At 36.5% G+C, this 19,966-nt stretch overlaps 2 protein-coding genes across 4 annotated transcripts; both read right to left on the reverse strand.

Moving 5' to 3' along the window:
- Positions 1 to 346: 346 nt before the first annotated feature.
- LOC111808244 (uncharacterized) lies at positions 347 to 2,824 on the reverse strand. Its single transcript, XM_023694110.2, has 2 exons — positions 2,074 to 2,824; positions 347 to 778 (listed from the first exon to the last, which is right to left on the reverse strand). Exons 1-2 carry the CDS (start codon positions 2,615 to 2,617, stop codon positions 558 to 560), a joined length of 765 nt encoding a protein of 254 aa, XP_023549878.2. The 5' UTR covers positions 2,618 to 2,824; the 3' UTR covers positions 347 to 557.
- Positions 2,825 to 3,929: 1,105 nt separating this feature from the next.
- Positions 3,930 to 19,319, reverse strand: LOC111808618 (uncharacterized). 3 transcript variants are annotated; one of them, XM_023694710.2, is made up of 17 exons: positions 19,024 to 19,319; positions 17,714 to 18,231; positions 16,348 to 16,591; positions 14,875 to 15,149; positions 13,176 to 13,349; positions 11,352 to 12,134; positions 11,173 to 11,267; positions 10,229 to 10,291; positions 9,998 to 10,086; positions 9,768 to 9,830; positions 8,534 to 9,190; positions 8,368 to 8,442; positions 8,167 to 8,237; positions 8,007 to 8,064; positions 7,200 to 7,392; positions 5,787 to 6,920; positions 3,930 to 4,344 (listed from the first exon to the last, which is right to left on the reverse strand). In XM_023694710.2, exons 2-16 carry the CDS (start codon positions 18,130 to 18,132, stop codon positions 6,223 to 6,225), a joined length of 3,957 nt encoding a protein of 1,318 aa, XP_023550478.2. In that variant the 5' UTR covers positions 18,133 to 18,231; positions 19,024 to 19,319; the 3' UTR covers positions 3,930 to 4,344; positions 5,787 to 6,222. The 3 variants fall into 3 exon arrangements, with proteins under 3 accessions (XP_023550478.2, XP_023550477.2, XP_023550479.2); XM_023694709.2 differs by lacking the exon at positions 19,024 to 19,319 and adding an exon at positions 18,691 to 18,927; XM_023694711.2 differs by lacking the exon at positions 19,024 to 19,319 and adding an exon at positions 16,668 to 16,740 and having other exon boundaries at positions 17,714 to 17,855.
- Between the last annotated feature and the right edge of the window lie 647 nt (positions 19,320 to 19,966).

Raw genomic sequence — 19,966 nt, forward strand, 5'->3', positions numbered from 1 at the left:
AAGAAATTGCTAGAACCTTTGCGATCCTTCCGTTGGATTGGTCGAAACATAATTACGAAATTAACATAAATACATATAATTGTATCAAAATTAACGATATCAATTAATTTTAGAAAAATTAAAAAATCACTATATGAGTCGTGTTGATTTGGTTCTTTTTTCCCTCACGTTTACGCCTTTTCAAAAAACGTCAATGAAAATAGGAGATCGAGAATAGAGATTGGACGTAATGACCTAATCAAATCTTCAAACCTGGAAATATCGATACGTAACGGGAATTTAATAACCCTTGTTTGATTAAAATACCTTACCCTCTGCCCGATCACGTTCCTATTAATATTTAAGAGGTTCGAATATTTAAATTCTTATTCTCGAAATTATTGTGCTATATTTTAAAAATAAAAAATATTTTCATTGTGATTAGTAGGGGTGTACATTCAACCCGATAACCTAGACTAACCCAACCCGAACTATAACTACACTTCAAGGTTGAACTATCCAACTTACAAGATTACACGGGGGTTGGAAATGACCTATTAGATTCATCCTTTTGCTCTTTAGCTACCGGAAAGAAGCATAGAACTCACATGGTTGTTTTTCTTCTTCATCGGAGCAGATAACCGATGTTTCGACCATTCTTCCAAGGCTTTGCATTGAGTAGAATTCATGTGAATGCAAGGTCGTTTTTCTTTTACTATCTTCTCTGCATTTTTCCAATCGTCGGCCACTCCAAGAGCTACTAACACTGCACATGTAACGACGACACTTCTTCCATGACCTGGAAAACACGAAGGAAGATGTCGATAACGTTAGCATAGTACGGTCACTAGCGGAATGTAACATGGGGGTCTTTGTACAAGAGACATTGATTTCAAATACTCACTAACAATGCAAATATAATAGGAACACATCTCGTGTGACCTATCAGATTTTGGAGTAATGAAATTGCAAAGAGATCGTATATAGAGGGAGCACGCATCGTTGGTAGGCTCCAAGCTAAAAGGAGACATTATACGACCTGAGTTCAATAGCTAAGACATCTCTATTGAGTTTGAAACCCGACTCTAATATTCTTTAAGAAAGAAAGCAAACCTTCAAACAATACTATTCTAGATTTGAAGTTAGCTCAGCATGAATATTGCTAATCATTTGTGCAACCCAGGCTTAAATTTCGTAAAGTAGTAAGTTAAAGCAGCACGGTTTCGATGGCGGGCATCGTAAACAATTAGCACGGTGGCGGGATAGAAGGTCGAAATCTAAGATTGTATGTAGGAGGACATCAAATAGTCAGCCTATGCATTATCATTATTCCAACACGCTCTGAATAAACTCATGGAAGAGAATGCAACACCACACGAAAGTCAGAATCTTTCGGGAAATATACTCTTAATTGATAAGTGCATATTCTTACATTAACCCGTTAATTTTTTTGCAACGACCCATATCCAAGATTTGGATTAGGATTTGGAATTCAAATTCGGCATTTGATGGCCCCGACATTTCCCTGTGACATAGTTATGTTACTACTCTTCACTTCTAAGAGTGAAAAACTATCCTCACAGACCAACACGAGTTCTTCCAACTTGCTTTATCCTCACTCATACGTATCCTAGGAAAAATCTCAAGAGGTCACACAACATAAAATTGCTCCAAACAAAGCACGTTTAATCATGGAAGTTCCTATAATTGAGCCACCGAAAAGGAAGGTGCACATTGTTGATATAAGTAATGACTTTCTCATTCGAATATGATTTTAGGTTCATTCATGTATTCCTTCTCTATTCGGGTGTCAAATTTTCAATCCAACTTGAAAGTTTCATGAATGTAACAGTATCGATTCATACATACATATACAAAAATGAAAATTCTGGATTGATTCAAAGACAACCAGCGAGATATCATCAAATAACAAACAATCATCACAGAAGCATAGTCATCAACTAAGATCCAGTAACCAACCAAAGGAAAACTAGAGAGAGCTTCAAATTCCTAAACGTATCTATACAACTTTATACATCTAATTCAATCAAGAATCAAAGCTTTTCAACAAATCAGTAAAGCTAGAGAGCTTACCATAAGCACAATGGATGAACACAGGCTTCTTCTGCTCTCTCTTTCTACAAATCCACCGAACGGCCGATTCAATTTCTTCAGGCAAAGGGGACCGTGTGTCCCAAGTCGGGATACACAAATAACCATCCCCAGAGACATCCAAACACCTAGGCAATTCACAAGTACAATCAACAATGGCAGGATTACAAGGAGGCAATCTATCAGGTGAAGTAGGCCACCCCCCGACGTATAAACCCTCAGAAATCTCAGTGTACGGATCCTCCCTAAGGTATAATCCACGAAATGAAGGAAGATACCGAATGAAAAGCAAAAACGGAGCAAAAATGACGATGGACCAAATCGGAAAAGTTCCATCCGGTTTTTTCCCCAAAAGCAGGGGGAGATTAATCGATGGAAGAGAAGCAACTGAAATCAAGAGAGAAACTAAAGAGGCGTACAGGAATTGAAACGATAACAATCTGAAGCCAAGAAATCTAAGAAATAGAAATAGAGAAAACAAGGCTGCTGCCTTCAATCCAATCAAAGATGAAATTCCTGGATTCATCGTTTTCGAGCCTTGAAGATTCAGATTTTTCGAAACCTAGAAAGAACGTCAGGTCAGAACATCAAAAGGCTTCTTACAGTTCGGAAATCTATTCCGATCAAGCAACATCCAGTCCCCGCCACCATTTCAATCGGAAAAAATGAAGCCAACAGAAGAAATTATGTTTTTTTCCTTCCTTGCTAAGTATATGAAATCGCCTTGATTTCTTACTTCACTCGCTTCTCATTTATAGTTTAAACAAAAATTTCCATTACATTAAATACAAAATATTTGAATTTTCTTTATTTTAAAATTTTAAAATTAAAAAAAAACATTTAATCCATAAAGTTTTGTTTTTAGTAATTTTGACTCTAAGTTTGAATATAACATAATTTAGTTTCAATATTTTCAATATTCTAATATTTCAGATTTTATTATATAAAAAAATATATTATTAAGCTTCTATACAATTTTTTACCTATATAAATTGATTTTATTTAGATTTTGTCCATTTTATCAACTTAATAAAATGGCTATTTTAATTTCTAAACTAATAGGAAAAAAATCATTTTAATCCTAATTAAACTATTTATTTATTACAATTTGAGCTTGCCACAAGCCGTTAAAGACGTGGAGCCATAACTATTCAACAACTATACTTCAATAAAGACGTGGAGCCATAACTATTCAACAACTATACTTCAATAACAGTATCAATATTAATAGTATCAGTATTAATCTGAGCATAACTAATAAATAAGATATTTATTACAAGTAAGAAACGGACACTATCAATATCAATATGAGAATAACTTAATAAATTAGATAGTATTACAAGTGAAAAACAGACGTATATCAATATCAATCTGAATATAACTTAGTAAATAAGATATTTATTACAAGTAATAAATGGACAGATAACTTAGTAAATAAGATACGTGTTAAAAAGTAAGAAACGAACGAATATCAATACCAATCTGAGTATAACTTAGTAAATAAGATATGTATTAAAAGTAAGAAATGGTCAGGTATCTATATCAATCTGAACATAACTTAGTAAATATGATACTTATTACATGTAAGAAAGGGACGACATCAATATGAAGATAACTTAGTAAATAAGATACGTATTACAAGCAAGAAACAAACAAATATCAATATTAATCTGACCATAACTTAGTAAATAAGATAATTATTATAAGTAATAAACGGACAGGTATCAATATTAATATGAGGATAACTTAGTAAATAAGATACGTATTAAAAAGTAAGAAACGGGCAGATATCAATATCAATTTGAGTATAACATAATAAATAAAATACGTATTAAAAGTAAGAAACGAACCGATATCAATATGAATCTAAACATAACTTAGTAAATAAGATACTTATTACAAGTAAGAAACAGATCGATATTCTTCAAAAAGAAAGCAAGCATAGTAAGGAACTTAGTCCCTGCTACTTCCATTATCCGGCTCGCTACCAACAAATATAATATTTCCTGGAGCAATTGCTTACCTCTTTACAAGTTTACAAGACATTTCAACATATTGACAGCACCAGCAAGCTTACTGTTTTCTGGACCTTTATTTAAGGCCTTTGGCTTTGGCAATTGTTTCCCCCATGACAGCAGTTTTCGAGATCTGAATCGAGCTGCATTTATCTGTCCTGCTGGAACTGGACCTCGTGATGCTTCACGTACTTCGTCCGGAGGCTCGGTCCTTCAATGATAGAAGCTTTCCTGTACACTGTGATCGATTTGAAATGATGAGTGTTTTTATAGGAAGTAGCAGCGACGTATTCGAGATAAACGTGAGGTAGAACAACAGACTCTAAGAAGATGAGAAGACAAAAATTCAAGTAAAAGAATATTCTGTTTCGTTCTTGATAGAGAATGCAGTTGCTACTAAGAATGACTTGCAGGCACATGCTGTAATGCACAAACAAAGAAGAAAACCTATAACTTAACCTTCCAAGACAATCATGGATGAAGAAAATCAGAACATTAAAGAAAACCTATAACTTAACCTTCCAAGACAATCATGGATGAAGAAAATCAGAACATTAAGAAACTAATTAGCAGGAGAAACCTTCTTTTTCTCGAGTTCCATTAGCTATAGAGGTAGAGGATCAAACTATGCTCCTTCAAAATGATAATTGATATCTTATCTACAGAGTTATAAAGTACTAAAATTGTGAAAAGCCCCCACAGATCATGCTCCATAAGCCAATTACTCCACAAAATGACTAAAAACTGGATCTTCAAAAAAAAAGAAAGGTCTTCCGAGAAGTCTACTGTAACGGCCCAGACCCACCGCTAGCAGATATTGTCCTCTTTGAGCTTTTCCCTCGGGTTTCCCCTCAAGGTTTTTAAAACATGTCTACTAGGGAGAGGTTTTCACACCCTTATAAAGGGTGTTTCCTCCTCCCCAACCGATGTGGAATCTCACAATCCACCCCCTTCAGGGCCCAGTATCCTCGATGACACTCGTTCCTTTCTCCAATAAATGTGGGACCCCCACCAAATCCACCCCCTTCGGGGACCAACATCCTTACTGGCACACCACCTTGTGTCTACCCCCTTCGGGGAACAACCTCCTCACTAGCACATCGCCTGGTGTTTGGCTTTGATACCATTTGTAACAGCCCAGACCACCGCTAGCATATATTGTCCTATTTAGGCGTCCCCTCAAGGTTTTTAAAATGCGTTTACTAGGGAGAGGTTTCCATACCCCTATAAAGGGTGTTTCTTTCTCCTCCCCAACCGATGTGGGATCTCACATCTACCATCTGTACCGACAGAGGCAGTCCACAAATGCTTCTATCCTCAACCTAGGCGTGAAGCCTGCTCCTTGATCATTTTCACTGAGAAAGAGATAAAGAACAGAAAAATAAAGAGAATGAAGAAACGAAAACTAAGCCTTGTGAACAACTATTTACTCGGATATAGAATCATGCTATCGTGGAAGTTGCGTGTCCAACTACTAGACTACGATGATATTTTAAGCTTTTTCCATCACTCCATACAAGAGAATGCATACCTCAGAAACAATGCAGAGATTAGCAGAAAACAGGACCCAGTTTAAAGGCAAAGGCAGACAGATGTAATTAATGATATGAATTAAGCGTACAAAGAACCATACCATTCTCAACATAACGCATTGTAATAACAAAACAATAGGTATCTTACCACAAGTATGGGACTTCGCACTATGACAAGCAGTAGAGGTAAACGGCAAGGCTTTCATATCTTCAGCATCACTAGCAAATATATCATTAATATCATGGCAAGTATCCGCCCCTCTTAAAGCTACGGCATCCCGCTGATCCTTGCATCGGCTCTTGGGATAGTCAAAAGAACGAAACTAGTTACCATACCTTCTGTTCTCTGCATCATGGACAAATCTTCCGAGAAATTTCTTTTGTTTGCATATGAAATAAGTTATCTGGTTACATACACAATTACGACCTCGTTCGCCCGCTCTCCTGTCTCAAGAAGTGAAAGAATTGAATGACAGTGCTAGCAAATGCCAATCTGTTCACAGGTACACATGAGAGCTCCCCACCCAACTAAAGTATAGAGCTCTAAATTCCAGTCAAGGGGGAAAAATGAAACTATACAATAGCTATAAAAGCATATTTAACTCAGAGAGGTCGTCCATGGGTATGTCGAGGCCCACTGCATCATGATCTTGAAATCCATCTTCGTCAATGTTCAACCAAGAATCGAGATCTTGAGGGCCACCAAGTTCATTGCCCACACCTAACTCCATGGAATCTAAATCATGTAACTGAAGATTCGTGAAATCTGTACGTTCACTATGATCCTTTGACGGGTGAGGGGTAGCATTATTAAGGGGCAATACCACGGTAAATTCCTTTTTCGTGCTACCATTTGCAACTTCATTGGACACCCTACTAGCAGGGTTATCGGAATAAGTTCCATCCGTTAACTTGCCTATTCTATTTCCTGCAGGAGATAGCTGAGCTGTCTTCTGCTTGGGCTTTGTTTTTGTTTTACGCTCACCCCGAAAATCCCCAGCAGATGAACGCCCAGCTTTGGTAACACACAATCTAGATGACATATCCTTGTCCCTTTCTCTCTCACTTCGTTTCCCCTTAACTCCACCTAATGAATTGTTACCCATGGTTGATACAACTCTCATGCAAGCACTTCCTACATCATCAAGTAACACTTCTTTCTTCTTCCCTCTATTCACTATTGGCCCCGTTCGGGTGAAATCCTGGTTGGAAGAATGAAGTAATCCCCTTCCACTTTTATGATTCTGCACACCATTTTGATGAGCTTCACCAGGAAAGGAACCTGCGGTGGTAGATAATAGTTAAGAACCAAGCATACAAGATGAAAACATTGAACTTCCTTGACGTTACAGCAGAGACCGGAATGAACAAAGAAAAATCATTACATGGCTCGGGGACGAATTCATGTGCTCAAGCACCATATATAACCTTTCGGTTACTGTCTTTTCTTTTCTTTTCTTTTCTTTCTTTTAGGAAAAATATAATATTTAAAGTTCAACAAGACATCAAACAAAATAGATGGATTAAAGTTTCTGCTAATTGGAAACGACCGAATCATTACCATTCATAACATCAGCATCAATTCGGTTAGAAGGTCGAGTTAGAATGTCTCGAAGTGCAGGCTCACTGAAGCAACTTTTTTGTGTATCTTCAAATCTTCGACATCTAGCAAGAGTTCTTTTCATGAAAGCTGAAGCAACTTGTTTTGATACCTTGGGGATCCCCAATTTTGCAGCGCTACTGCCTCGAGTGGCCTATCATATCAGCCATATGGTGAAATAGTGAGTTAATAAATGAATTTGAGCAATTTAAAATTTACAATAAACTGCAACATCAGTTTACTACTCAATCATAGAAGAAAAAACAACTGTTTTGGTTCATAACAAAACATTCCATATTCATCTTCAAGGCAAACTAATTTACAGAAATAAATTCATGCCAAGCATACACAATGATAAACTAACTTCTAATAATTGAAAATCTCACGAAAGGATTTGTGATTGCTTATCTTAAGAAAAACGATAGCAACATTAATAAAACTCCCAGTAAAATGTAGAATTAACGTCGGCCATAAGGTGTGTCCCATCCAAAATATGTACGAACTCGAAAAAAATCCTTAATAACAAACTTATTTATAGGTTAGAGTTTACTTTGGCTCAGAAAGCCTAAACCTCAAAAACTCTCAACATGACGTCACACCTTTTATATTTGCGAGAAACGCCATATATTACTAGAGAGACCATTTTATATCGATCTTAGCCAAGAGGGAAAACTGTAAAAGGACCGGGCAAAAAGACTTGCATGAATATAAGCCAATGAAAGGGGTAACAAAAGTAAGTAAGCATAAATATTCTATATCTTTACATACCAACTGCTTTAAACAAGCCAACTGAACAAGCCGGTCCATCGCCAACTGTTCACGGGACCTACAAGGTTATATTATGAAAAAGAAAATTCTCACAATTAATAATCAGTTGCTATATGTGGGTTAATGATGGAAGCAAAGGTCCAAGTAACTGTAAACCCACCGTTCTTCCGTTTTTCTGCCTTCCTCAATTGCTTTGATTATTTTGTTTCCATGAATTTTTGCTTTAACAACCTATGAAGCATAAGTTAATACATCAGCAGGAAATATGAAGCTTAGAAATGTCAAAGAGGATATGAGAACAAAATCTTATGGAAACCTAAAATGAAAAACATAAAAGGCATTATGAAGAGAGCATTACAACCTGCTGGTTAAGTTTCTTCTCTAATTCAAGAATTTCTTGATTTATTGTATCCTCTTCCCCATCTGCTAGATCAGGCTAAGAAAGATACCATTGAAGAGTAGAAAGAATAAGGCCACTACACGGAAAAGTATATATCAAGGGTACAAACTAAATCCCGACTACCTACCACTGTTTCGGGATACAATCCAATGCTCTGGAGCTCCAGCATGAGTCTATTCTCCACAGACATCTGTTCATACTGGCAATTAAAGACAGAGACATTAGACTCCTTCAAATGCATGCCTAGGGGTCCAACAAGACCATTTTCGTGAAGCTTGGAGAAGTATCCATTGTTTAATGGTTGATATCCATGATCTGCTTGATCATTAAAGGACTGACTGTCACGCCTCGATCCCAAATTGAAGGTCGTGCTTCCATTGCAAGAAAATCTACGACCAGCCCTTTGTTGAGTTTTTAGATCCAACTCAGATTCAAATGAAATTCCAATGGAGTTTTCAGGCTCAATATCAACAGAGGGATGTATAACATCAGGAAAGTCATCTACCCCATATTGTGAAAACATATTTGTCCCTCTACTTTCTTGGAACTCCTCCATTTCATCTTCAACTATTAAAGCTGATAATACTCTTTGGTATAGCGGAGTAACGATTTTTCTCTTTTCTGATTCTAATTTTCCACTTAAAGTCACGAAGTCCTCCGCTTCATCAACCTGATCAACCTTTCTAACCATGTTTTGTGGTTCGCTTTCAGTAAGCGAGAATTGGTTTTTTCTTCCAGAACCAAGTGCCTGAGGTGATGAATCCTCCTCTGCCACAAAAGCACCCTGAGAAAATACCACATCTTCATAACTACAGGCCAAAAAAAAAAAAGAAGACCTACAAAAAGACAGCCCAAAAGGAAGGCAGAAGAACCTAACCTAACAAGAAAGAAGTGTTTACTCAAAAGAGACTAGAAACCTATATATTATATGTACAACAAACACAACAAATGATTGTTATGAGTCGTAGCTGTCCAAAGCAGCAGCTGAAACGATGCCCTAAATGGGTTGCTAAGATGGAACAAGTAATAACTTTCCAATGCTTTACGCTCGAACAGTAGGGTTTACATAATGTGATGCATTTACTTCCCTAATTATCATCCCTACTATCCTAAGCAACCAGTCATAAGCAGCTACCATCCGACTATACTAGGTAATCATTCAAGAATTTGTAAGTGTCAAATAAATAAAGTTATTTGCAATTCCCACTACATTTCTCACAGTTCAAATTTGTCTGAACGATTCTCTACTAAATTCTTTATAAACCCAATATCTTCACCTAAATTTTCTAACAACGTAGCAATACCTTCAGTTTTGAATAATTTATACGTGCTACTAGACAAATGAAAATCCAGACACATACCGAAATTGTGTTCTCATGGTCCAATACTTCAAAGAAGCTTTCATCATTCTTGTCTAGGATTATCTGCAGATTAAGTTCAACGATATTTAAGAATTAGCTTTTAAAGACATTGAGAACTACCGATGTTAGTAGTAACATAGAATATTATAGTTCTTATAGTTTAAGAATATTTTTTAGTGAAATTGAGAACTACTGGTGTTAGCAGTATAATAGAATATTGTAGTTCTTACCTGCTGCTTCAAAAAGGATTCATCCTCTTGGCTGAGGGAAGCAAATAAAAATTCCACTTTCCACCAAAATGTACTAGAACAGCAAACATCTGCAATAGGAAAAATACAAAAGAATAACATGAGCATGGTTCATGTTTAAGAAATAAGCAACTGTACATGCATACATACGATACACGAACACTAGACATTCTTCCCCAAGAAGAGATTCTAAATTTGAAGAGGGATACATACAGCTTGGGTTACAAGCATAATTCGCAGCTTCTAAGAGTTCTTCACGGTCATCATCCGATTCACCTACAAACCATATAGAAGAATACTAATGCACGTGTAACGTTTAGGAAGTGAACCAATTCAATGGACATATAGAAACTGAACAAGAAATAAAAACTTTCTTGCAAGAACTTTCAATTCCCACTTCTATGTTTCACATCATCATATCACACATGCACTAAACTTTATCTACCTTTTAAGAAAAGAGTAGCAGAATGATATCACTATAGAAATTATTGTTTCAACTAGAGAAATTTTCTTTCAGTGAAAACAAAAGTCTACTCGATACTTAGCATACATCTAAACCCTAAATAAAAACATATTGTAGCATTCAACAAAATGTTGAACTGGAAGAATATTTCCATATAGCTCATGCTCATGTTTTACATTGCTACATTGGATGTGTGGGTAAAAAACTAAAATCTTCCTTTCTAGGAAGAAAAGTAGAATGATACCATTATAAAATTTATTATTTCAACTCAAGACATATTCTTTTCATGGGAAGCAAAAGTCACTCAATACTAAAGCATATATCCAAACCTAAACAAAACTATGTTGTAGCATTGATCAAATTGTTGCACTGGAAGAATGTTTTCATACGACTATCAAGAATATCTTCTAGTCCTACCCACCACAACAATACTTTCTCCTTGCTCACAAATATGCTCCGACTTTTTCTTGCAAAAAAATGTTGTGCCACGTAAAAAACTTTTACCTATTGATCTGATAACTGAAAAGAGGTGAATCGGGGTAGGACATGAAATATTAAACACTAAGAACTTAAAATCACTCGCTGTCAGTAAGCTAAACAGTAAGAGCTTTGTCGTTAAAACTGTTACCAACTAGAGCTAGTATCTTGTTTCTAGGAGAAACACCTCATTGGATACCATATAATCATAACACACCTGTACAATCAGGGGAACCACCAACTGATGTTTGTGAAACTCGGCTGAAGGCCTTACGATCAGATAACTTTTTCAGTGGGGGGCGTCCTGACTTGCTGATGTATTATATATCAATAAGATAAAGGTTATCAAAAAGAAACAATAAAAAGAGAGAGAAAAGATGTTGGCAGATCTATCACCTTCCGTTTTTCTCAGAACCGAGCCTTGCAATTTTAAGTGGTTTAGTCAAAGTTGGAGTCTCCAATTTTTCCCTCGCTGGTGAAACAGAAACCCTCGAAAATGATGAACCTCTACCGCTTCTTCCCTGTCTTCTACCAGAGTCCCCAGTTTCTTCCTTGATAAGTACCTTGTTCTTGACTGAATGAAATATGTTAGGAACATCATTCTGAGCAGCAGGAGCCAACATTATTTCTTCTGGTTCCCGACACACTGATCCTTTCTCTTTCAACTGACTGTCATGATTTTCACCAGCACCAGATTCTTCACTCTCAGATAACCTAGCAGGAGACGACACAACTTCCTGTTTCACCCTAACTTGATGACTACCAATAGACAAGTTCCTTGAAAGAAACGAACCACCTGCAACAGGAGAAGCTATTCTACCACCTAAATCTGAAGGAGAACCTTCAGACCCCTGCACATCATCATGATTTGAAACAGGTGATAGCAGATTAGATCTTCTAGTACGGGATATTTTCTGTGGCCTCTGGCCAACCCATTGAGCCATGGGAGGAGAAGATGATCCACTGGGCATGGGACGCTTGCGATTGTTAGCCCCATTTACTGACTGAAATTTATTTGCACTTGGAGGTTGTTCCCAGCCATCAAGAGCTCCAGACATGCGTGAAAGACTAGGAGATGAACTTCCAGCCGTAGTAGAGCCAGACCTGGGTGCCCTTGAGCCCTTTCCTTTTGCCAGCGAATAAGGACCAGCTACATGATTATCTTCACGAACATTTAATCTGATGATAATCTCAAATTAATAAAAAATAACGTGAAATCTTCCGAACTGTATGCGAGCAAACATAAACTGCTCAAAATATGGCAGTAGATGAAAATGTGCCCGTAAAAAAATCAAAAGTCCAAACTTCAATTGCAGCAAACCACAAATCATTTATGAAGTTATTTTCAGAAACAGCACCCTTCTGATTGTCGTGGAAACTTAGAGAGAGATCACCAAAAGGAGGTTCTAATAGTAAGCAGTCACCCACACCTCGAGGACCTCACTCACTGAAAAAAATTTAAGAAATTTTGATCTTTCTTTCCAGTCCAACTTCCCCAAGAATGCTAACAAATGTCCATAACACCTTCACTTTTTGTTTGAAATTGTCGCCAAACAGCAATTGGAATCCTTGGAGAATGAAGAAGGGAAGCACACAACCAAGTTGCAGAAGATTGGCCCACAAGGTTTAAGTGAAAGAAAATGAAGAATTGGTCTTGTGAGACTAACTTCTAAGGCAGGCAGTTGGGCGAAGTATAACAGTGAGGATTCCTTCTTTGGATAATGTTTGTTGTCTGTCCCTTACAACAAGATTCCAAAGGAAAAATGATTGATGCAATTCTAATCACCATCTGACCTTCTAAACAATCTGTCCCTAAGAATTGTACTTCAAACTATAATTTTCAAGAAATGTAATTCTACTAACACATTTTATTTTATCCATTTTGGAAGTTTTTTTTATTTCAGATTTCAATGTTCAGTTCTCAAATTTTTCTGCCACTATGCATTTAAAATTCATGAAACACCATGCTTAGGGTAAGTTGTTTTTTTTTTTTTTTTTTTTTTTTTTTTTTTTTATAATTTATTTATTTATTAATGAAGAAGCCTTAAGGCGCTTTTTTAAGACACAGCATTTTATAACTTATTTTCTTTGATTCTCATCCTCTCGTACTGGTAAAAACTATCCTTGTATATTTGTGTTTTTTTACATAAAACCGTTTCTTATCAAGAAGAGAGAGAAGAAAACAGCACCAGTCATAGTAGATTAAAAGGAACGACATACTTATTATTTCCTTTAACTAGTAGTCTGTCCTTTGCTTGTCCACCAGTAGAATCCCTATAAAGAGTGGGCTTCTTTTCAGGCTCAGCCTTGGGAATAATCCGCACACTTGAACTGATAGGCAAAGAACTTCCATCGCACTTGTTTGTGCCACTAATACCACTAGAAGAACCTGATCTGCAATGAACATCATATTTCAACTTTTATCCATCCTATAGCATCAATAAACAGGTAATGACACAAAAAAAATAACTCATGTCCAATAAAAATATCCTTTCCAGTTTCCCATAAATTGAATGTTTCCGGTAAAGAAAAGGAAAAAGACTGCAATATATAGAACTATCCATGAACTTAGAAATGTGTTCTTCCTTTATGAAGACAGAATTGAAAATGTACGGATTACATTTATGTTCACATGAATATGACTTGAATTAAAATTCTTCAAACCCACTTCAACTATTGCATAAATGCATGCCACATAGCTAACTACTCTACCTCAAAATCTTCCCTTTTTCTGGTGAGGGAAGGGGGGTTATAAACAACTTTCATCAATATCAACACCAGAAAAAAGGGGATGGACGATAAGCAACCCACTCAAATCTGGTTGAGAATTACGAAAAAATGAATTTATAAAAAAAAATCAGATAAGGCACTTCAAGAGGAGGAAACAAACACAACATTGTTGCAAAGCTAACAGTCTCCACTCAAATGTTTAGTTACAAAGGATCTAGAATCGTTGTGATGTCAGTTTCTAGGTACAATTTGGATAATTCTTCAAAGGCTTTTGCTATGCAAATGGCTAGTAGCAGGTCATATCATTCTAAAAGAAATGAACTAATCGCACAAAGAATTGGGTAGGAAAAGAAAAAGAGTAAGGGGATATCCAATCCAAACTTCATTGTTTAAAAAGACGAGCACACAAGCCGTCAAAACCGACTACAGTAAAAAATTGTTTTATAGGGATATTATTGAAAGGTTTGTAAGGTTGACTATATGCAATTAAAATCATGGTAGACAGACTGGTGATTTTCCAAAATAAAACGACTTCAATGGTTCCCAAAGATAAGTCACCAAAGCATGAGCTTCCCACATTTGAATTAACCAGATTTTTTTAATAAAGCGACACTTTCATTGAGAACCAGCTAAAAGACTACACGAGGGCAATGAATTGGACAAGGTTCAGTAATAACGATAAGATTTGGCCACATAGCAACATTTTCTCAATGAAGTTGTTAAAGAGAGGTTCGTAAAAGGTTGAGACTTACTATAAAACAAAAATCAATTCTAGACTCATCTCCCAAACAATCTCAAAAGGTCAATTCCAATGATAAATCAATTTTTGGAAAAACTATAAAAGTCTAAGAATAGCATGCAACCTTGCTAGTTATACCTATAGAAAGTTACTGACAATATATTTCCATCTGGGAGGTTCATTAAAGGTTGAGACTTAGTTTAAAACAAAATTAATTTTTAGACTCATCTCCCCAACAATCTCAAAAGGCCACTTCCAATGATAAATAAACTGCTACTAGGGAAAAAAAAAACAGAGAGATAGGTATAAAAATCAAGCTTAGCATACAATCTTGCTAGTTATAGAACATTACTAACAATATCCTACCTAGATTTCTCATCTTTGGATTGTACAGCATTCGTCCAATTAGCAACAAGTAAAGAAATGAATAGTAATGATGAAATAAATCACCTGACACTTTGGGACTCGGATGATTGCACTCCGGGCTCATTATTCAGCTTATACAGCATGACACGTTTAAGCTCTCCTTCACCATCCAAGGGTCTAGTTAAAACTGTACCCACAGACCGCTTCCTTTTCATCCTTCTGTCCCATGATTCTCCAGTTGGTAGTTTGCGAATTTTTTCTTCAACTAGATCAGAAGCTTCACCTCCATCCCTAAGCAAATCTCTATCTCTCCCCAAGGGAGGAGGCTGCCTCATAACATTGTTAGTCCGGCCTTCAGCCTATTAAAAAAACTATATAAAATTACTCGAGCAGTTTAATCTAAGAAATACCCACTAGCCTGGATTGAAAGAAATGTACATGCCAGTAAATGTGTAGAAATTGAAGAATGGTTTTCAAGAAAATTCTGGACAGCAATAAGAAATCTCATTTATAGCTCAATGTTTCTCACAGAACAACCATTTAACTATACTATATTTGGTTGCCAAGAAAACTTTAAAATATTAAATTTTAGGTAGGTGATGGTCTGAACTCATTCCTCGTAATCCTTAATTATCTATGTTGACCTTACAGAATCCTTCCTGATGAATGGTCATAAAGAAGCCACTTAACATAAAATGCTCCATACATATTCCAAATTTCACTACATCTCTTCAAGTGCTCTCATTTCCAAATTACAAGAAGAACCTTTATGATAGAAGGCATCAAGGAAGTCACAAGCCATAGTTCGTTTCAAAGACTCCTAGTTAGATAGCATATCTTCGGGTACCATTCTAATCAAATTAAAATTGTCCTTCGTATCTGAAGACCAGAAAGGGGGCACAAAGTGAATTGTACTCCAAAAACACCTGAAATTGCAACATCTCTCTTAAAAGACTATTATTAGTTCACTCTTTTCCGAATTCCCAAAATCCAGCAATCAAAGCATTATTCGAATCGTCTTTGCTCTCTAATAAATTGCTGCTTTGGTCACTAGCAATACAATATAGCTGACTTTTTTCTCAAAAAGAAATAACAAATGAACTTAAACTATGAGAACCTCCATGGGAAAACAAAATAAATAGAATTACATTAAATGCATGCAAAACAAATAAGTGATGACTAACCAGTAATAGTCATTTCTTCCTAAAGAGTTCACCCCCAAAAAATGTTTCCAAGTAGAGTTGATATATATATATATATATATATATATATAATCTTGGCTTGATTTCGTTGGATAGGAGTTATTTTCTATAGTTAGTTATTGGGCTCTGATTTCTTGTTGGGTTTTTTTTTTATATGTCGTTGTTGTTCTTTTATCTTTCTCAATGGAAGCTTGGTTTCTTACCTAAAAAAATTGAAAACTTTCAAAATGAGAACCAAACAAAGATAGGTACATCAATTACTATCATTATATGAAAAGATAATAGTACAAACAAAGGCACATTAATATTGAAAACTAGAATAGAAGTAAAAAGGTTAAAAAAAAGTTTAACAGACCCTTAATTCGGCAACTGAAGTTCGAACCCGCTTATTAAGAACGTTGTTTTTTGCCCTGTCTTCAAGTCTCTGATTCACAGCATCTGAAGAATTTCGATGAACCTGACTTCCCTTCTTCAGCAGGTTAGGCACAGCAGGCCTTTCGTTAGTTAAGATCTCATTCCGAATTTGCTTCTTCTGGACCTGGGACTCACAGTACTTGTTCAATTTGTGCCAGGATTCATCCATCCTTCTTGCTCTAACCCTGAAAAGTATATGATCATCAAGATCAGTATCCTCATTCCAGATTGTTCGGATGAAAATTTTTAAGAGGGAGAGACCTTATGGAGGGAGAGAAAGTCGAGTTTGCGAATCTGTTAAAGACAATCAATGGCTTCATGCCCTCCCAGTTTGCTGACAAGAGAATCTAGATTCTTAAGAACTTGGTAGAAATCTACAGTAAATCTCTCTCTCGACAGTTCTCAACTCTCATATTTATCCAAAACAAAGGTTTGACTGAAGTCATTTGGAAGAATGAAATCCTAAAACAGCTAGAGTTCCTGTGGATCCTCCTTTTTTGAGGTCCGAATACCGATGCCTAAGTTCAAGGAAGTTCCTGTCATGATGTTTTCCTAGAGCTGTGTTATTAATTGACGTATATTTTAGGAAACCTAGAACCTCCTTTTCGTTCATTGTGTTTATACTACTATGCCACAGTATGTTATCACATTTTTCCTTCTTTGGAGCCAGGGCCAATCATCCACCGTCTATTAGAGGATTCTTGGGACATGCTTTCCAGGAACCAAGTTAAGAGAAATGGAAGATCTTGTGCGAAAATGCTCTCACGGGTGGAGTTGAGAGTTGAGGAAGGACAAAATACTACTTCACAATACCTTCTTTAAATATTTTGAATAATTTTTTCCCTCGATCCTTGAGACACCCTTCGAGATTGGTTTTTTTTTTTTTTTTTTTTTTCTTTTACATTCTTTTCGATTTTGAAAATTTTCTTAATTATCATGTTCTGCAACTTCTCGTTGGTTTACCTCTCCAAACAAGTAATTTAATTATTTTCCTTTTATCATTTATGTCGCACAAGTTCCTCATAAAGTTTTCTATTTATATCCAAGAAAACATGCAACAAGGTAACAAATAAAAGGGATAACTTCATGTAATCAAACAATTTGTTGCAAGCCAACTTAACAGTCAATTCACTGACCCACCCTAATTCAAGTTTGAAAAATGTACAAATACAATTTGTAACTATCAGGATATGAATGTTTCAAACTCGAGGAACGCAGCATCACAACATCATATAAAAGGAGAGGGAAAACAAATATCCATGTCCAGTGCATATGAAAATTCAAAACCGATTAAAAAATTAACGTACCTAGCCTTATTAGATGCTTCCAGGACACAAGCTCTGAACCGCTTAAGCTCCTCCACGGCCAAGGGATGCTTTAAACGAGCAGATCCAAATGAGTTGTCTTCTACATTCATCCCAAATAACATCTCGAGAACCTTTTTTAACTCTTCTGGACGAGGATACTTTTGCTCTCCCAATTTAATAGGATCCAACAATAAAAACTGAGATAATGTAGGTGAATCCCCAGTGGACGAAGCAATGCCTCGGGATGAAGTAGAACCCAAGCCAAACATCCGGCCCTCTCCTCCATCACGATAGTTTCCAGACCTATCCACACTGCCATTCGTCTGGCTTATCCTCTGTCCATTGCCATAGCTCCCCCCAAATGCTAACTCATCTTGAATAGCTGAGTTTGTGGACTCAAACCTCACATTTCCTGCCATCACTTTAAGCTAGTTGAGCAAAAACCCAAAGAAAACAGCCTCCCTATAATTTGCAGGACTCCAGAATCCAGCTCTGGAGCAGAAAACAGCTAGAATTATCTGCAGTAACCGTGACATCGAATTAGTTCCAACCCCGTTAATTAAGTAACATCTTTGAAGTGCTAACGACGTTTTTCTCAACATAGACAACAGTATGCAGCCAATGGAAAACTTGGGCAATGTACCTAAAAAAGAAGACGAAGAAGAAAAGGGGAAAGCGGGATGATGTTCCATTCACAATCAAAGCGGGTAGCAATAGGAAATTCAATTTTAGAAAACCATAATTCCCATAAGATAACGATCAAAGTTTCCCAAACAATAATTCATCGCAAAAATTGAACCAATCAGATCAGAAGCCCTCCCCAACTCAAAACTAACAAACCAAGAAAGCTCTAGGCCCTAGTTCAAGCAAAACCTCTAGGGTTTGTCAGCGAACTCGCAGAAATCGAACTCGTAATCCCCCCGGAAGAAAACCGAATAATTCAATTTAGCACAGAACTCCATGTGACAAACATTTACCTGCATTGATCGATCAAACCTACATCGACGCAATACAAACACCTTGAAGAATAACATAAAAAGAGAGAAGGATATGATGAGGGAGAGAACATCCGCCGTAGAGATTCCGACAGAGAGGGAGAGATAAAGAGGAGGAAATACATTAGGAAGGTCCCGCTGAAATTTACTCGGACGATGCAGTGATCGGCATAGCACACCGCCGCTATAATCAAGGTCCTTAATCAGGCTTCGGTCTTCGTGGGTCCCTTCAATTTTAGCGCCAAGCTTTTGACAGAGACGTACTTTTTCCTTCAAAGCGGGAAAAAAAAAAAAAAAAAAAAAAAAGGCTCTCACCTTAAACCATGAACTCCATGAAACCTCCTCCTCCTTCTCCTCGAATCTTCATCGCCGTCTCTTCCATCCAACTTCGTCGCCGCTCTTCCTCCTGCCGCCGCCCCTGTTCGCCGCGCTCCGATCGATCCATTGACGAAATGCTAATTCGATGAACAGAAGAAACGCTCCCCCTCCTCTTGGGAAGCTACCGGGCGGAGGATTTGGAGAGTGAACTGACGTGGAAATTTTTCATCTGAGACGACCGGCGCGAGCAAGATGATCAGGGTGTGGATCGATAGTGAGTGGCAAGAGGAGGATGGCGTGTATATACTCGCGTTGAATTTTCTTTTGTTTTTCTTCTAAACTTACTTGGTCAAAACTGTTGACTATGTGACATTTTAGTCAGCGCCCTTATGACATTTCATAATTATTGTATTATTTTAAAATCAATTAATCCAAAATAAATTTAAATTCTTAATTTCTTTTTATTTTTACTTTTAAAAATATTAATTTCAAATACAATTTTATATTAAATAAAAATAAAATATTATAATAAATTTAATAATATTTCCTAAATAAAAATATAATATTCAACGTAATTTATAACATAATTTTCACTTTAAACAAACACAACAATATTACAACATAATTTTCAAGTCAATTTCTATTTCACACCTTCATTCCCGGTTTAAATATAGATTTTCGTGTGGAGTACTCCCACAAGTTAAATAAACATTTCGAGTTACGAGCTACGTAATGTCACGGGTAAGAGAAAAGCACTTTACACGACTCCCATCCAAACAGTCCACGTGTTTATATGGAATTTTTAGACAACCCAGCTAAAAGTGGAAGAGACCGAGCAACCCATTACAGTAAAGTCAAAATATACGTCCCTCATCGATGAAATTCCCTATAGTGTTGGATATGAACTAACAGACCGACACTAAAAGTTCATAACAAGCAA

Source organism: Cucurbita pepo, chromosome 13 (genome assembly GCF_057944985.1).
Source record: "Cucurbita pepo subsp. pepo isolate OVF chromosome 13, ASM5794498v1, whole genome shotgun sequence".
Taxonomy (NCBI): Eukaryota; Viridiplantae; Streptophyta; class Magnoliopsida; order Cucurbitales; family Cucurbitaceae; genus Cucurbita; species Cucurbita pepo.